The sequence below is a fragment of the Dromaius novaehollandiae genome, chromosome 1 (assembly GCF_036370855.1).
Source record: "Dromaius novaehollandiae isolate bDroNov1 chromosome 1, bDroNov1.hap1, whole genome shotgun sequence".
In the NCBI taxonomy this organism is placed as follows: domain Eukaryota; kingdom Metazoa; phylum Chordata; class Aves; order Casuariiformes; family Dromaiidae; genus Dromaius; species Dromaius novaehollandiae.
Window position 1 is genome coordinate 149,055,939 of NC_088098.1, and position 19,427 is coordinate 149,075,365.

Below are 19,427 nucleotides of genomic sequence, written 5' to 3' on the forward strand. Positions count from 1 at the left end.
TTAATTTAAAACAAAATACAAGAATTTAATTCAGCATGACTGGCACAGCAAGAGTCTTCCCTAGGACACAGAATACTCTGGCCACTCACTCTACCCTGCACCGAACCTACATGGTAAGAATTTCACCATACCCCTTTAAGGGCTCTCCTTAAATATCTGGAACATTTTAATGTTATCTAAGTTTCTGCAAGAGTCATGCCAAAATTGCTCCATAATTATTTCAGCCACAAGAGCAAGAAAACATCTCCAGAAAGAAAATATAGCTCAGGAGTAAGCATTGTAAGGAGAAACTTCACGTATGAGTTGAAGAAGCGGTAATGAATACTCTAATTGCAGTGTGAAAAGCACAGGAGCACAGAATTGGGGGAAAGGAGTGCACAGAATACAGTTTGCTGGAGCTCTCTACATCAGTGCATAAATCCATCCACATTTGCCACCAAACTCCCAAGAGAACTCAGCTCAGAGAAGGCTATTAAGAAAAACATTGTTACTTAAAACTTGTATAGAACTTTCCATCTGGCAATTTTTAAGCAATCAGTACATTAAGTAGTTTATGAAGAAAAGTAAAAACAGATACGTTTGTGTGCTGTGTGATCAGTAGCTTATGCTTTCAGAGAAAAATGATTCTACTTTATTAGATTTAAACTTTAAGGCCTGAATTCACTATACATTATTCACACTGTTACATTTGAAATCGGCAGAGAGGTAATCCATCAGCTCATTAGCTCCAAAACACGTTTAATAATACATTTTGCTAAGTTCCTGTATTAAAAACAAAAAAAGAAACCAAACAAAAAAAACAGAACACAGAAAAACCTGGAGCTGTTAACATCTTTTTCTGATAAGTTAAGAACTAACAAGTCTAGGGCACTGTAACTGCTATTTTTTTTGTTCCCAAAAGCAAATAAACCCCCCCCCCCCAAACAACTCTTCCAGCTTTGCCACCTTGGATTATTCTCTTGCTAACAATGCCCAGTTAATGATTCTCACTTATTCCAATTAAACAGTTGAGCTCTTTCTGAAATTACATCCAACTACAACAGGGCTTCTTTTTTGCAGACAGCAGCACATGTCAGTTTGGCACAGCTTTCCTTTTTCTCGACTGCAAGATGCTTCCTTATGTTGATACAGGAAGCTATCAAAAACATACTGTGGCTGGATTTAAGAGCAGATTCCATAGAGTTGACCATCATTAGCATTTCTAGCCAGCAATGTTGCGCTGGTCAGAAAATTAATCCTTTAGGACTAAGATTTCAAAAATACAGCTCAAATGCCTCACTATGATGGACCAATTCCTCTAACTCAGATACATGGCCTCTCTTTCCCATGAACTGCAGGACAGTGAGTGCACTAATTTTTATTGCCGGTGAACTCAGACAAGAGACTTTTTTATCAGACAGGAAGAATGCAAACACAAGCAAATGTTATGGTTGCATCCATTCAGTTCTGCTTTTTTTTTTAATGCACAAAATATATACACAAATTTAAGTGACATTCAAACTCCTGGCAAATTGCCAACTCACCCACTGGTAACACAGATGTTGGGCATTTTTGACTCTGGATACCATAACAGTGTAACACTAGAAGAATCAAGGATTCACCCTGCCTCCTTCAGCACTAGTGAGATGCATTTTCAGAGGAGGAGAAAATTTCTCTTCTCTAAGGTACTAAACGTTAAGCAAGGCATGATATAAGAAAAAGTTGGAGCATTAACCCAAATTAACTCCAGCAGCTCTTTCATGTGACATCCTGCTTTTGTAGCTTATTTAACCTTAACTGTTAGAAGATAAAACAAGTTAAAATGTTTGATATTTAGAGAGCATCTTGTGATGTGCTCCTCAGATACAACTCATACTTTCTTTTTAAATTAAATTTCCTTAAAGTTTCCCTAAAAGCTTTATATTTCTTCTGTGCTCCATTTGTATCTGATGTTCTCAGATAACTTACATAGCCAGGAGTTAAATAATATTTTAAAGAACAGGCCAGAAGTAAGTACAGTAAACACTTGACAAGAACACAAAGACAACCGGGCTCTGGAACTAGCCCCTTTTTGGACAGTTCTGAAGCTTCTGTCCAATTAGATTCATTTTGTGACAAACAAAAAATGGGATTAGATCAGCATTACTGTTATTATAGCAGCCACATGACAGAACCTGGATAATTTTACTTGCCAAGCATTTATTCAGTTTTTAGTCCTGTACTGGCCTCTAATTCTCATAGCTCATGGGAGACTCTACATGCCTTTCTCATGAGCATGAATCCTAAGTTCACCCACATGTCAGAGTTAACCTACAGTGAAACTGCCATCTTTATAAATGCTTCACTATATTTTTTTAAGAGGCATTCTATCCGGGAGAGAGACAGGGAAGGTTGTAGCCCATTGGTTTTTCCTTTTTTTTTCTGGAGGGAAGAGGGAGTAAGTAGAATTCTGTATTTTAGATAACAGAGATTTTGCTCTTAATAGATTTCAATGCCACATGTTGAAAATATGGTCAGTAAACAACAACTATAAGCCCCTAATTGTTCATATGACAAATATTTCACTGAAAAATGGAGCAACATCAAAAAGCTAGAAAACAAAAGGTCATTCTTAGCTCTGTCAGTGTTGTAGCTGGTATTCATGTGGGTTTAGTTTAATCCATCAGACACTTCTTCAGAGCTTATTCTAGGCATCAGTTTAACAAGAAATCTGGCTCCTGATAGCCAAAGAGTTTAAAATCACCTTCAAACCGAGCGTAGAGGCGTCTTATGTCTCTCTTGCTAATTCCCGAAAAATACCGCTCTACTTTTGTTTTGTTGTACACTGTTATCCCTGGTGGAATCGTGGGGTATGATACCAGATGGTCTATGCCGGCTGCTTTCAAGATATACGGAGCATCATCCTCAAGGGTTTCATGGTGTCCAATCACACTATATGCGATTTCACAGGGGGCACACAGTTCCACATATGTTACCCAATGAATGATGTGATCACCAAACTGAACATCCAGCCATCGGTGATTTGGGTCACCCAGATAGCGCACAAAATCCTCGAACTGCAGCCCTCTGGTCTCTGTGCGATTCTTTCTATATTTACGAATGATGCCAGGAGCAATTTCATGCCGGTACCAAGGTTCAAACCGAGGATTGTGCACAAACTTGTCTTTAAATGCAGAAATAAGTCTTTCAAATGGATCTCTAACAATAAAAAACTTGAAGTATAAATTCAGTCTAAACAGAGGAAGGAAGGAAGAAATAAGAAATTAAAGAATTAAGGAGGTATCAGAAGCATCTAGCAAAGACTTATAAAATGTACGTAAACACTGACCACGGAGACAGCAATATGAATCTTACATATACCACTTTCATAGTCTGCTAATACTGTAGTCAAAAAGACTCAAAATACAAAAACTATTTAGTAAAAGGACAGATATTGTATACAGTACAAACTGTAAATAGTATTTGTTATTTGTCACACTTTATGTAAAAGGAGAAGCTTAGTTTATCCTGACCCATATAAACAGAAGACCAAGTCCTTTAAGATGCTGAAAGCTCTGAACTTAAGATATTTTTAATGTCATGGAATTGGGCTCAAAATAAGAAGCAACATGCATAAAATGACACACAAAAAATGACTCAATGCAACTAAATGCATGCAGAGGGTTGCAGTTTTCAATGGCAGGTAGTTAAATTACTGCTTAAGTTAAAAAAAAAAAAAAAACATTTCTGGTATTTATTTGAAGTTTTGGCATGTTTTCAATAATGGCTGAGAACATTATTTTAATGAGACCCAACAGTCTTCAACAGATTTTCATATTTCATGACATCACTACATGCTGTAGTCAGAGATTATCTGTAGGAGGAGTAAGCTGAAAACAAAGTTTATTTCAGGTAAACAGCTGACAAAAGAGATTTAGAGCCCGATCCTCCCTTAAGTAAGTGGATGGACTTTTTCCAGCCCCAACAGGCACTTGATCAGTCTTCAAGTTCTCCTGACTTATGCCTAACCAGGCAGGACAAGAGGTGAGCAAACTAGATCAACAGGTCCATACGATCCCTCTTGCTACACCTAAATGCCTCGATAATTTATTTCGGAATTCCAAGAGAATCCACATTATGTAACTCCAGCTCTATTTCTGTAGTGGGCTGACTGTAACACCCCAAATGATGACATTCAATTTCAAATACCGCAACTATGGCTCACTCCCTGGGAGAACAGTTATTCTCTATGCAGAACTGTTCACAGGGAGATAAATCCGTGTTCTCACAAACATGGTGATATTTCCTTTTGCAAACTATCAATCACAATGGAGTGAGCACCTTTCCAGAACCACAGCTGTGATCAGTGGCATTCGTAACACTGAATGCAGCAAACATTGGACTGTGCTCAAGTGATAGCTGCCACCTCCTGTATAAGGGGCTGACTCTTCAGAATGGTTTAATATACAAGAAAAACACACAAGCACAAGCTTACAAGTGTCTACTGTCATTTTGCTTCCTGTTCTCTCCATGCTGCCACCCCCTTCAGGGATTATATATAGAAGAGGCGCTAGCAGGGATAAGAACAAGGGCAGACACAGCCTAGCCAGAGTAATTCAGAAGGCACCACTGCAGAAAAATAAATTTCCTGCTCTGAAATGGACCATGAGCACTCCAACAGAAAGATGAAGTGTTTCAGATGAATGGACAATAGTCTCTGGCTAACAAGGAGTGACTTTTTAAACCTGTATGGCTCAACCCAGGTAAGAGAATCTTCCTGCAATGCCAATCTTACACATAAGTGGGAAGTTTTACTCTACAAGGGATCTGGGTGGACCACATATAGCTATTTCACCAGCTACACTGGTGTTCATCTTTGAAGACAGGAGGGGAATAGTCACAGCAACATCTGGGTGGCTAAGGGAATAATGCTGTAGTATCAGTGGTGGGACAAACCCCACTGTCCTCCATTCCAGATGTGGATTTCAACTGTACTCCTGCCCGCTCACCCACACTGCTGTCTCCAAACACCGCCCACCTTCCTGGGAAGCCACCTCTTACCGTTTCTTAATTTCAGCATCAGTGAAGGAGGACAAGCGTGGAAGGCCATTCTTCTCATGGTCATGTACAATATTTTCTGGGATCTCTTCTATGGAAGAAAACGCTCCTAGACAAATCAGAAAGAGAGCAAGTTAATCTTTCAGGGGTGGGAGGAAGAGAGAGCGAGCACAAGCAAGGATGTGTGTGCCTTTGGCTCACAGCTTTTTATCTTTCTCTTTTCTCTATTTTTAGTACTTATGGTTACTATGTTTGAAACTTAAATGATGAGAGATTCTGACTGTAATCCTAAGAGCTGTTAAAACTCTTTAGGGTATGTGACATCAAGGTCCAAGACCAAATCAGTTCAAATCTCTTAGAAATGCACATTACATAATTTTTACCAGCAATTATGTCTAAGCCTGTAACTCCCCACCTCACTATCCCCATTCTCTTTCACCCTGCCCACATGTACAAAGAGAGGAAGACTTTGAGGATTAACTCCAAAGACGAGATCAGCCTTTTTGGCCAAATTTCACAAGCAACAAAAATAAATACCGTAGGCTGCTTTTGGAACTCTTTCAACACAAAAGCACTTTGCTGTCAGGATCCATGAAGTCCTTTCAACGGCTACATTGTGCTGAAAACAAAATTCCAGTCACACAGTATTACGTATATTAAAAAGCACTAAAATTAAGACAGAAATCCTCCAGAAATTTATTTTTCAAGCACATAAGCTGGCAAGAAAAATATCACTAAATTCTGATACATTTGTTTTAAGACCCTGATCCTGGAAATTGTAATGGCCTGGGGAAATACTCTCATGTGGACCCTTTGGACTTCAGGAATAAGCCTTCACACAACAGCATCATTTCAGAGTACCAACCTGCAACAAGGGCAGGGTGATACAAAACAGCTGTCTAGTGGAAAGCCTCTATGGCCTTCTCTCTTCCAGCATTCTGACCACGGGAGTGGTGCAGGTAATAAAAGTTTCAATAAAAATCTTAGGGTTGCCAGAGCTACAATGTGTAACCCACATCACTTAGACTCCCAGTTTTATTCCATCTTCTCTTTCTTGGTAGCCAGGGAGAATTACATGGAGACAACAGATATCAGAAACCAAACCCACGTATTCATTTTTTTTTTTCCTTGGAGTGTGGCTTTCACAGGCACTTAAGACAAATGTCCATACCTATGTACGTCCATATCCTTGCTAGCTTTTCAGCTCTCTCATCCACATATCAAAGATGAAACTAATATTCAAGCATTTAAGATATAGTCCTTTTTAAAAAAGTTTTGTTGAGAGACACAGCTCCTTCATCAGTTTATGATTTTGTTTCCTTCTCATTGTGTGAAATAGCTCACACAAGGTAAAGTAACACATGAAAAGACAACGGCAGAGCTGGCAGTTCTCAGGGCTTTTGTAAACCCATCTTTCTTGTTATAAACTTTGATTTTCGCCCACACCTCGGTGAAGCTATGCCATCTGCAAAAGCACATAACAGCCTCCAACTGATCTGATTACATGTAGAAAAATCAGTCTTGGTGTACAGACAGGCAAGACCATCTTTTATGTCAAAGAAGGGTGTCAAAGACATCTTTTATGTCAAAGAATCTTACGTCAAATATGGTCAACTTAATAGTTTCATTGCAAGTGTGCTGGCAATGGTGTAGTAGAAAACCCTTAGGAAACCACTTACTTATATTGACACATCAGGCTACTACAAATGTGCGGTAGGCAGGGCATATCTTGTAGACTGTTATTCAGAAACACTAGTTGCTTTGCTCCTTCTTTTACAGTCATTTTATAATATACCTTTTTTGACCAAATTATAAGCTTAAGGACCTGGCAATCTTCATAATTCATATGACTGCTCACTGATAACATATACACAAGATTTCTGCACAGGACCAACAGCAGCTGCCAAATATTAACTAGTTTTCCTTATGGCTAAAAAAATGAAGTTAAAAATTGGTGGACTGAAGTCAAAGATTTTATATTATCCTTTCTTAGGGAACTGTGATGCATTATAATTTATTTGTTCAAAATTCTTTAAGTGCCATCACTTGAAGGATAGTGAATCTACATACCACGTGCATAAACATACACTTTCATGACTCAAATCACCCTTGAGTCAAACAATAACAATATTTATGTTCACAGAAAGAACAAGTTTAACTTCTTTAAAAGAGATGTTTTAGAAGAACTAGAAGCAACTGTGAAGAATGAACAGCTGATATTAAGTATCAGTGCAGAAGACCAGAAAAAAAATCCATTTTAGTGCTGTCCCAGTTGGACTGATTCTGCTCTTTCCTCCTCCTCAAAGCAACCCACACACCCATATCAGAGTAAGTACCATTTAAAACGATCAAGACTTTTTTCCACTGAGTGTTGCCCACTTTCGGCGTCTGACAGAACAGGATCTTGTGCTTGTCACACACAAATATTCGATCCAGGACGAACTTGGAAACTGCAGTGTGAGAGAGATTTCTCAATGCAGTGTCTCTGCAGACATTCCTGAGAAGCTCAAGTCTTTCCATATGAACTAGGGGTTGGCGTATCAGATTTCCAGAAAAAGCTTTTCCAGTTGGCTTTATAAAAACAAATGAGGAAAGAAAAAAAAAAAGTGCAAGAGTTTAGTTTTCAGATCAAATTCTCAAGTATAAAAACACCCAAACTGATGCATCCTAATAGTGTGCATATTATAACTTCTAGATTCGCTACAAAAATATTGCTAAATATTAACTAAAGCAGTATCACAGTTTGTTTCTTGTGCTGCTGCAGATGCTAAGTCATTACCTAGGGCAATAGTAAGAGATTTTCCATACAGCAATTTAGGACCACTGCAGAGCAGCTGACTCTCCTCTGTGTGGATACCACATCTTGACCAAGGACTGGAACTCCCATAAAGTTTCAGCAGCAAGTAAGGAAACTTTTGGGGGGCTGGGATAGGAAGGCTTCAGAACTATACCATCACTTTCAACACAAATTGAGCTTTAATCTGTGAGAAGACAGTGCTTCGGGATTCTAACCCTTCTAGCTTGGAGCCGGTTTTTAGCATCTGCAGACATTCAGTGTTTCAGTTTACCCCAGCTGCAGCAACATTAATGGACAAAAATTCACATAATGAGCGAGCATCGGCACTTACTGCAGCAAATACTAGGGCAGGAACTATGACTACAACAGCTTCCCTCTGCCTCAGGTTTGGTGGTGGGAGAGAGGGAAAAGAGCTTGCCTGATTAACCAGGGATGGGGAATTTTAACTTTCAACTGAAAAATCTTCCCCCTTCCCCTTACTGATTTACACAGTTGAATCTACAAAGGGAAAGAGCTAAAACTGTCATTAAAAATAAACTGTTGATAGTGTAAGATTTTTGTTTGTTCACCTGTTTGTAAACAGCCCTATTTGGAGCACAGAAAACCAAATGAACAAGCTGTTATTATTTTTTTTGAAGTCTGGCAGTTGTACCAAGTAATCTTTAAGCACGGGTGTCATATTTTCACTAGGTAAGTGAAATGAGCTGAATTTTACTCTGGGAAGCCATTAAAATAGAAGGTAAACATTATAGTTGGTCAGCAACTTGACTTATCTATTTTCTTCTTTTTGCACATTGCCTCTAGTTTCAAAGTTGGAGAATATTAGAGGAGTTCACGAACTCAGAAAAATTCTAGGATTTTCTCGCCTTCCTGGAGCTTCCAACATGAGAAGGAAAAGAGGAAAAAAAGGTTTTTTTGCTTTCTATTTTTACTTTGACCTAGTTTGCCAGCTGGGGAGGAGGAGGGTTTAGAAGTGGGCCAAAATTTAATGTACGTGGAAAATTCACTTACGGCTTTGGCATACCTATGAGCAGCATGTTATTGCTCCAAATTGTTCTCCAACTTCCCAACTTTCTTGAAATTATTGCCACTGCCCTTTGCAGCAAGGGCAATGTTAGAAAGAGGTATTGTAAAATGAAAGACATTTTTCTGTCTTATTCTCTTGAATAACTAGGCAACTATTCCGAACTGCGTGGACATCATTGTTACACAGGTGAAGTTAAGAACCATTTGAGTGAATTAGTAAATCCAAGCACTGCCATCCTTATCTTCATAGAAACAGTGCTTTAGGTACAATGCCCAAGTTACACATGAAGAAGGGACAATTTTACTTTCCATCCCAATTCTCCAAAAAGAAAAAAAATCTGATCCTGATTTTCTGTTGCTACTCCTCCCCAGTCTTCCCTGGTTAGGATTTAATTTGAACCACCTAATAGACTTCTTATCAGTCAAAATGATACCTTGTGCATGCAATCAGGATTAATGCTACTGTGTGTTTCCAGCTATCAGAGGGAATAGCCTGGGATACAGATATCTTATTGTTCTTCTCCATATAGGTAACTGAAGATATTAAAACTCACTACACAAATCTGCCAGCCTTTCACAAAACAAAATCTTTCAAGTATTTTGAGGATAACTTAAATATCAAAATTTTAACATAAGAAAACAGAAGTGCCACATTTATACAGAAACCTATCCTCCATGCTGCATCCCAAGCATACTCCAAATATAAGATGACTTACTTAACCAATTGGAAAAAAGTGGGCCTTAGCCCACCTTGCAACTAATCTCAGGTTGACATTTGTATAAGAAATTTGAAGAGTTTCCCTGTAAATTAGGGAGCATCACATTTGTTCTGCTTTACATCTGAAAGCAGAGAATTGCACATCTGAAGGATCAACTTGTATTGAATGCTATTGTGTTCATGTTTTACTTTGGACAAATGCTGAGATGCGAAGCACGAAGAGCACAATATATGAAAAAGAAACAGAGACTGATAAAAAGAATCAAAGCAGAGAGACTGGGCAGGGAACCAAAAGGAACTAAGACATTAAGCAAGACACAGGCTTGCCCTCCAGAAGGAGGAACCCAATGGCTGTAACAAGGCAGAACACAAGCAACTGGAAATTGGACCATTATATAAAATAGGCTAGAAAAAATTGTCTTGACTTGTAAAGGAATACTGTAACTATTTTCTCCTAGAAATGGAAACACATTTTTATGTTAAATCATTCTGATGAAACAAGATGGCAGCTTACTGTAACCAACTAGCTTTGTGAAGCTAAAATGAACTCTCTTAGCTCTACCTCAGTAAAAGTCTGAACAAATAATTCCTGTCTAGCAATTCCTGTCAATGAGAGGAAGCCCATACTTAACCTTTATTTTCTCCTACTTTTTAATACATGTAACCCTCATCTCAACAGTACACACCTGGAATTCTTCAGGCCAACGTTTTTCCTCTGGCACATGTACCTCCTCCACTTTTGTCACAGCTGTCAGTATTAATGGCTCTTGCTTGGCACCATAGCCTAAAGAAGGAAGAGAGATAAGAGAATTACAGGGAGGTGGGAGGGAGGCAACTATTTCTGCTTTACATTGAATACAATCAAACATCACTTTCTGTATCAAGCATACAAAACATCGGGATTTGTTCCCAAATGGGAAGGTAACTAGCAAGACTTGAGACAGATGATGAATGTTTTAAAGGATGTGTTCTATGGGAATTTTAGATGCAACTTCAGCTGAGTTATATCACGGATAGACATGATCATATATCTTTTATTTTGGGTTTTTATGAGCAAACTGTGTATAAAGAGACACAGAAATCATAAATCTGAATAGCAAGAAAAAGAATTACTTCATTTCACATGTGATCAAAGCTCTAACATGATATTTAAATCTTGTCTGGTAGACAAACGAGCATAACTATATGGACTGAATAGTAGATTTTTCAAATAACTTCACATAGCACTTGCAAACAAAAAATTAATGCCTTTTTTGTTTTTTGTTTTTTTCCCCTGTATTAATAGGCAGGCTTTTTCTATTGTAAATTCACAGGCGTTATTGAAACAAAACCCTCATTGAGAAGAACCTTTACTTTCTTTGGTGCTGAAACTAACACATCTAACCAGCACAGAATACAAGGCCCATTACTTACTACTGGGCTCATGGCCTTCTGTAGAGACTCCCACAGGGGAAAATGGATTCAACAATAATCCAGTTCTTCTTTAATGATTTTAATGCAGCTAATAGTTTGTGATCAAATTAAATCACGTAATGGAAGAATCTTTTGCATCTTTTTCAACTGCCATAGTACAGGGAAACTGAAAAATAACACAGGGCTGGAGCTGTTCTCTACATAGTGCAGAGAGATCAAAAATTATTTGAAACAGCTTTACCTAGTCACAAAGCAAAAAGAACATGATCTTTCTCTCAAAATTTATTTCCATGCATATTGCACAAATTTTCCCCTTCACATAGCATGCTTTTTTATGAATAACCATTCTTCATCTGCCTCCACAATGGCTTACTGTTTTATGCTCAGGAAACTGTGTGTACTGTGTCCCTTTCTTAAGCAAGTACTCTATTGTGTCTAAATTGCCTTTTAACAAAGCACATAAAGGAAAAACAAGTTAAAACTGAGAGCAGTGTCAGCATCCAAGCTATCAGATAAGGTAAATATTGTTGGGCACACACTTACTTCACAGCATCCTGTAGTAAAAGCAAAGTAATCTGAAGTAAGGCTCAGTGAAAAAGCAGTTAAGCCATCTTTCATTATCATAGGATAAGAACATGCACACAGATGCTAGCAGAGATGACAAAGAGAAACTTGTTCTTTCTCAGCAAGGTGTTCATGCACCAAAGACATCAGTAAAAGGTTAAAAACCAGAAGTCACACTGATTCATTGAGCATCTGCAAGTTTTGTTCTAGTTGCTAAGTAGACACATTCGAATAAGGAAAATTCTTGCCAAGCCATATTTTAAGTCTACGAGAGTTCCTCCATAATTGGCCATCCTCTTCATACCACCTCCAAAACTCTGTTAGTGTATTCACGTCACTTCCCTTCATTAGTCCTAATACAAACACTGACATCTCCAACACGTACATACACTTAACCACAGTCATGTCTTCGCAGGACTGGAGTTAAGGAATTATACAGTCTTCTGCTCAAAAAGCTATTCAAAGGGGAAGGAAGATTCAGCACAGATCAAAAGATGGAGAAAAACTGGCAAGTCAAGATAATAATAAGCAAGTAAATGCAGAGGGTGTACTTTAGCAAAAGTTTTTATATATATACATATGTGTATATATATACATATATATATTATATATTATATATATTTTATATATATATATATATATATTATATATATATATATATATTTGAATTCCCCTGACAACTTCTGGTGGAAATAACCACTCAAAGAATACCTGTGCTGGGAAACAAGAGTTGGCATAGTATGAAATATGAGAATATTTAAGTACCTAATATAAGACTGGCTCATTTGCAGATGTATTAGGACTCAAAAAACAGCTCGAACTGAGAAAAGCTACCAAGTTCGCCTATAATTCTCATCTGTAAGACTAGATGAATAAGTCTTCACGCAGAGGTATGCTATTTAAAAATACAGTACACTTAATATATTCATCTTAATAGTACACTTAATATATTCATCCAGTGTCACGTCATTGAAACAAACTGCACTAATGATCTTGGCTCTTCAAGAGTTGCACTTTTTTTGCATTTCTTAGAAAGATGCAGAAATACAGATCTCTTATAACAGTAAGTTTTGCTGCTACCTTCACCATAAACTCTCTGCAGGGCTGCTTTTTAATGGCAGCTCATCAGTAGAGAGAAAACTGTAACATGCTGTGTGGTATCATCAAATGCCTTTAATTCCTTATCAGCTTAATACCATCTGGGCTACTTAGGCTAAGCAAAAGCCTATAAGCTGTTTTCCACTCAAACAGCAGAGGATAAAACTGAATGCAAGCAGCAAGGCAGAGGTGGCTAGACTAAGTGAAGTGCACTGCAAATGAAACCAAACTTTCCACAAGGTTTACACTGCAGCCACAGGACAAGTAGTCACAAAAGGACAGAAATGCATACCATGTGAAACAGACTATTTAATTCCTTCTGAATCTCGTTTGTCTTGAATAAGGTAATTCTGCTGTGTTGTTCTGCATATAGATTCTACTCCTATTAGATTGAAATTGAGTGGATTTGAGAAACTGGACCTCACAAAACCAAACTGCAGGATGTGATCCTCTCTATTCCTAATCACCAAATAGAAAAGATGCAAGGTTAGTTTTGCAGACTTCCATCAAGAAAAGCAGAAACTGTGAAAATACCAGTGTTTTCATATTGATAATAATTCAGCCATTCTGCTCTCAAATCCTACTGAAGAAAAGTGGTAACACACTGAGAACTACTTTGCACAGAAAGAGTATTTCTGTGTGTGAAACATTATTCAATCTTCTGTTTTACATCAAATTTTAGTTAAAGTTGAACTTACCATCTGGATCTTTAAAAGTCAATGTGATAAACTTGCTAGCAACCATGAACATGAATATCACCCAAAAGCATGCAGCTAGCAGCAGCCACTGGTGGTGCATGTTGTCAGACATGAGCCATACAAAGATTTTTGTTCCTTCCTGTTTGAAAGAGGAAAGATTGACACATGAATAGTTTGTTCCAGTTTAGAAAAAAACCCCAAACTTTCCACAGCTGATATATGACAAAATTCTAACATGTATGTGCATCATAAAACCTACCCAAAGTAGCAGTTTTCACTTTTTTGATATTGTTCTTTTGGCTGGGTTTTTATGTGATATTACAGCTGAACCAATGTAATAGCTGGCCACTACCAAAAGGGAGGTTCCACTTCTCCTTCAACCCTGCATACACATTCCCAGGCCCCTTCCTTGTACTGGCAATAGCACTGTCTACGCAGCATCTGACTGTGTCTCCTTGACCGCTCGGGGAGACAAACCAGCAAAACCTCCCCTTTTTCCCTGAGTGTGGGTTTTTTTCCTCTTTTCCCCCCATTTAACTCCCTTAGCCAGCTCACTGCAGCAAAAGAAAGAAGTACGTGGAGGAAGCTTCCCCTTCCATGGTACCTAATCAGCAGATGAATCAAGCTGTAACATTAAAATAATATTCTTAGTTACCCTCTGTCAACTCATTAGATATAACATGGACCCCTCTCCTGCCCAGGGTGCAGGAAGTACAGGTAGAAAGCTACTGAGCCAGAATGCTGAACTGACACAATATTTAAAGTTATTATATAGGGGGGTTTTATTATGTCATTTCTATTGCCAACAGAGTATCAACCATAGGTTCTGGAAAAGTTTTCACTTCCATCATGCTAAGCACTGTCTACATGAACAGTAAAAAGAGTTTCTCTGAAGCAGAGACTACCTTAGAGATATGACTACCCCAGTAGTGCATGAAGGATCATCCAAAGAATTCAGACTGCAGATCCAGGAATTTTAACACACAAAAAAAACACAGTTACTGACTGAATCAAACAAGAGTGAGGATAAGGACACAGTACAGTATTATGAAGACATGGTATACAGTCTGCCTTGCACAGTTCGTAAGTTTGCTGGAGTGCTCCAAGTACTTCTTAGCTAGATTTTACAAACTGTAATTCTGATAAATTGTTTTTTCATGTTAAAAGGTAAAAATGCAATCTAAGAAAGCCTACTACAAAAAAGATTTAAGTCGTCAGCCATTCAGCATGATTTCAAGTTGCATCTTTTGCTGAGTATCTGACTTCTGACGGGCAACACTTCCATGGAAGCACTTAGGCTGACACAGAGCATTTGTGAAGCCCCACTGCAAAATTTAAGCTTACATGACTTTTTAAATACTCTAATAGAAAACATCACTGCCCACCTGCCAGAACCTGAGATTCCACTGACCTGAATATTTATCTTGCAAAATAAAGTAGAAACTGCTGCAGCCTCAGCATTGTCTCAGCTGCTGCTGGAGAAATGTTAGACACCTAGGGGCCTGAACTCAGGTGTTGGAAAGTTCAAGCTTAATGAATTCTCCCTTTTGAGAATATATATACTACAACCTCAGAACACTTAACCAAAGAGGACTTAAAATAAAAACCTCAAACAACTCTTGTGAAGTTTGTACACTACTTTTAGCCTTGGGAAACAACAAGCAATAGGACCAAAATCAGCCCTAAAGTAACTGCATTGAACTTCAGTGACAGTCACTCCTGCAGGGTCTTAGGACCGTACTGTTTGTGCGTCCATTTGAGTGAATTGCCAGATAGTAAAAGAAGTGTCCTCATTCCCAGCTCAGACGCTAAGATTGTGCTAGCTAATAATACAAAGCAAAATGTGTATCAAGTTTTTGGTCATATACCTGTATTCCAACTTTCTCATCTCCACAGAGCTTAAACATCAGAAGTAAGCCTGCTTTTGACATTGTTCCAGCATGTCTACTTCCTGCCACCTGCTACACCAGTACTACTACTACAGGTGTTGATTGCTTTTCTATCCAGTTTTTGCCTTCCAGCAATGAAAATGCTTCCAACAATGGTTCTCACTGTAGGTGACAGAAATGAAACATCTTCAGGCTTACTGCTGAAAACCTGTGCAGACAGGCAAGCAGCACAAAACGGATTTGGGAACCTAAAGATGTAATTGAAATGGGTGAGAAGGAGGAAAAGAACAAAATACCTCCAATTACAAAAACAGAATCCACAATTTTTAGCTAGGCTGGGAGTGTTCAGGCCTATTTTTATTTTCTCAATGTGATATTTTTTCAGTTTGGCTTCTGAAAGGTCCTTCTCCCTGTCCCTTCCCTTATAATTTCACTTTTAAATACTTCTCTTAAGAAACACTGCATTTAAGTAAAAAGATGCATTGACTATCTTCTGGAAGTTACAGGTGTTTTGACTTCCATGAAAACAATGTTTGTCATCTCCCATTTTCTGCTGCAACCCCCTAGTTACCAAATAAGCATGCAATTTCTGAGACATGTTATTCTTCAACATCAAAAACTGTAGGTCACGAAGGGCAAACACTATGGCCTGAATTTTAGAGCACTGATCTCTTTCCAGCTCAGTTCAGTAAAGCAGTTCAAAAATAATTTTCATCTTTCATTACACTAATGCAAAACTTGCCCCAAGATGCTTGCTGAAGACCATCAGGTCTCGAGGTTGCTCATTTTCAGTCTGCCGCAACATCCACTGTCTCCTCTTTAGAGCACTAAAACTTACCACCTTGGCTTTCAGACACCGCAATGATCTGGACACCAACTCACTCCTACAAATGAGAGAGAAATGCAAAATGGACGTCAAGAGACAAGGCACAGAACGTAGCAATGATATTTTTACTTTTTGGGAAGCCCTACTAAAACCTACATTCAACATTTAAGATACTATTTAACCTGTCTTCAAGACAGAATATTGACAGAAGCTTGTAGAGGATACTCTGCAAGGGGAAAATCTCTTTCTAACCATCAGCAGCAGCTGGCTCTTCAAAGACATGATGAGCGGTCTGGGACAGACCCTTTTGTCTAACCCCGTACATCTGTTCCATATACAGAATGCTAGAACTGGGCCTTCGATGTCCCTAATATCCCTCCTAGCCTGACAGTCTTTATAATGATGAGGCATGTGCACCATTCAGTAAGGATTATTGATCTAAATCTCCTTATGTAATTTAGGCATTGAATTTCTAAGAAGTTGCGTTAAATGACCAGGGAAGAGAAGTTTCAACCTGCTCTGACCTGAAAGGCAATAGTAGTCAGCGCACAGAGGATGCTGCAGCAAGATCCTCTGTTCTAGGGAACAACTTGATTTCAGCCAAAGACACAGAAGAGCAACACACTGTTTACTTTAAGGACTAGACTCAGAGACCAGAAAGGGGACAGAATCACAGTCACATCCATAACAGCGAGAGTTATTATCCTTCAATATGTTGAAGCTGAGATGGAAATATTAAGCAGTTTTGTCTTCTCCTTTGTTACGGACACAGCAGACCTACAACCATATTCAGTTATGTAATAGTCTTGTCAGAGGGTTTATCATAATATAATTATAACGGCTGGCACTGTAACTCACTTCTAGTATCCTAAACAAAACTCCATCTGTATCAGCCGCCCATTAACTATCTCAAGAGGCAGCACTATTCAAAACTCTATACAAAAGTAACTCGACCATTATGCTCACCAAAATGAATACATTCTTTAAAAAAAATCTTAAGGATGTTACATGTTGCTCCTTTTTCTCTAGCTTCTTCTACTCTGTCTAATGTGGATATCTTTATCATTTTCACATAGGGTAATCATACTTCCTGATTCCTATCCAATCTTCATTTCTGTTGCCTCTCCTGTTACTTTTTGGTGAATGCATTTACTAGCTGCTTCTTTTCCTCTATAATAGTTTCCCTCAGCTTCTAAGTATATCTTTTACTTCTTACTGCCTACATTTTTTCTTTATAAATAGAGCAAACAAGAAAGCAAAAACCTGCTCCTTCTCCCTCTTACTGCAATTAAACACTTTTTTAGGATCACAAGATCTGAAAAATCTCTTTCTTTGCCTACTTCTCCATCCTTCCTGCTCTGGGCTACCTGCCCCAGACCTGAATTGCCACATAACCCTCAGATAGCCAGAGGCCGGTTTTAATAAAACAAGAGCAAAAGTGTGATAGTAAACATACCCCCAAACATGAACAAAGAATGGTGGAGTTGACTCATGGCCTGCGAGTAAGACATTATCTGGAGAAAATGCAAGTCCTTGAGGGGAGGCTGCTGCTCTTCATGTGAATGACAGAACAAAGTGCAGAGGTTTAAACAACACTAAAACTCAAAGCACCGGCCCCTGTTCTGCAAGTTATGCTGCCTGGATGGGGGCTCCCGGCGGGACAGTCACTACATGCACAGTGATCCCAGTAGCACTCCAGTAGTCTCAAAGTACCAGCTGCTTGCCCATCAGCACATGACTAATGATGTAACTTGAAATGCAACTCATAACAAAGGACATATACCAGCTTAATTCATTTTCATCAAGGCCTACTTATCTTAACTTCACAGAGTCTGGAGGTTTTTTTCTTTAATTCTGGACTAAAATCTATCACAAACTCATTCAATAAGTTGAGTGGTGCTGCTAAATGTTATAATGGACATTATAACAGATATTTCTGAAAGGTGATTCTTTTCTAAGGCTTTTCAGCACCCTGATGTCATTAGCAGGCCTATCATCTCTGTCCTTACAGAGACGAGAGCAGAGTCCTCCTCGTGCATGCATGTTTCATCTTTCAGCATGGAGAAAATGAACCATGGGAGCAGCAGCCCCAGCAACAGCCGCATAACCCCCCTCAGCCGTGCAGGCTCAGCGTGACGGAGTGTGCCAGCTCCACAGACGCCAGCCGGTGAGCAAAGCACTCAAAATTGGGACCTGGCCTCCCCATCCTGCCCACCTGTGAGGTGCTAGACTGATGCCAGGCCCAATCCCTTCATGGCCAGGAACTGCAGATGCACCCGGCGTGATGCTGGGGGTGCAACTCACCATCCCACGGGAGGCATAAAAACATAGGGAGTCTCCATCAGGTACCTGGGACGTGTCAAGGCAAAGCTTACTCGAGCCGAAAAGCGGGACTCCGGATGTGATCGGGGGAAGATGGACCTTGGCTAAACAGGTGTAAACTTTTCCCAGGCAGCGAGGAGAAACACTTCGGCGCTTTATTCCACCGATTCCCTGCCAGATGCCCGCCAATACCTTTGGCAGGTAGAGGCGGCAGAAACCGGCCGCGCTCAGCGGGTTTCCCCTGCTTGCCGGCCCGGGGGAGTCTCCCCATCCCCGGGCCGGGCAGCCCTCGGGACACCCCCGCGCCCTGCCCTGGGCGCAGCCACCGCTACTTCATCTTCCGCCAGACAGGGACCCGGTAGGGCGAAACCGGAGGAGGAAAGACGTCGACCGTGCCGCGGGGCCGAGCCGCTCGCAGCCCCCGACTCGCCCCGGGCCTCCCGCCGCCTCGGCGGGCGGAGCAGGCAGCGGGGCAGGCCGCGACGCCGCCGCCGCGCCCCACTTACCGGCCCCTCCAGCGCCGCCGCCGCCGCCCGGCGCCCGGGGCCCGCGGCGGGCGCCGCTCCGCTCCGCGCCGCCGCCGCCCGCTCCCGCCTCACGCGGCGGCCCCGAGACGCCGCCGCGGCTGCTGCATTCCCCCGCCCGGCGGCGGCGGCGGCGGCGGCGGCGCCTCCCCGCCCCCGCTCAGCCCCTGCCGCCGCCGCCGCCGCCCGGCCCTGCCACCGCCTCCATTTCCTCCCGCCGCGGGAAGGCCGCGCTCCGCGCCGCCGGCCCTGCTTGCGCCGCCGCCGCGGCCCGGGAGCAGCGGCAGCGGGAGGAGGAGGAGCGCGGCGGGGAAGGGCTGGGCGGCGGCCGCGGGGGCCGGGGCCGGGGCTGGGCGCTCCCGCCGCGCCCCGCGCCGCCGCCCGGCACCTTCGCGGCCCACTGCTGGGGCCGAGACCCGCTGCGCTGGAGCGTGTGCAGTAATGTATACAATACACATCCGCGAGTGTTTTAACTTCTTAAAATATCTTTAACAAGTCCCTCGCATTCGTGTTTCCAAAAAAAAAAAGGCTGAAAA

General features: G+C 40.7%; 1 protein-coding gene across 8 annotated transcripts; it reads right to left on the minus strand.

Moving 5' to 3' along the window:
- Positions 1-608: 608 nt before the first annotated feature.
- CHST10 (carbohydrate sulfotransferase 10) lies at positions 609-19,220 on the minus strand. Of its 8 annotated transcripts, none has more exons than XM_064502459.1 (8): positions 18,874-19,220; positions 16,058-16,103; positions 15,199-15,381; positions 13,331-13,469; positions 10,244-10,341; positions 7,353-7,587; positions 5,020-5,125; positions 609-3,210 (listed from the first exon to the last, which is right to left on the minus strand). In XM_064502459.1, the coding sequence occupies exons 3-8, from the start codon at positions 15,259-15,261 to the stop codon at positions 2,673-2,675; spliced, it is 1,179 nt and encodes a 392-aa protein (XP_064358529.1). In that variant the 5' UTR covers positions 15,262-15,381; positions 16,058-16,103; positions 18,874-19,220; the 3' UTR covers positions 609-2,672. The 8 variants fall into 8 exon arrangements, with proteins under 8 accessions (XP_064358529.1, XP_025958995.1, XP_064358499.1 ...); XM_026103210.2 differs by lacking the exon at positions 18,874-19,220 and adding an exon at positions 18,395-18,544; XM_064502429.1 differs by lacking the exon at positions 15,199-15,381 and having other exon boundaries at positions 15,962-16,103.
- Positions 19,221-19,427: the final 207 nt, after the last annotated feature.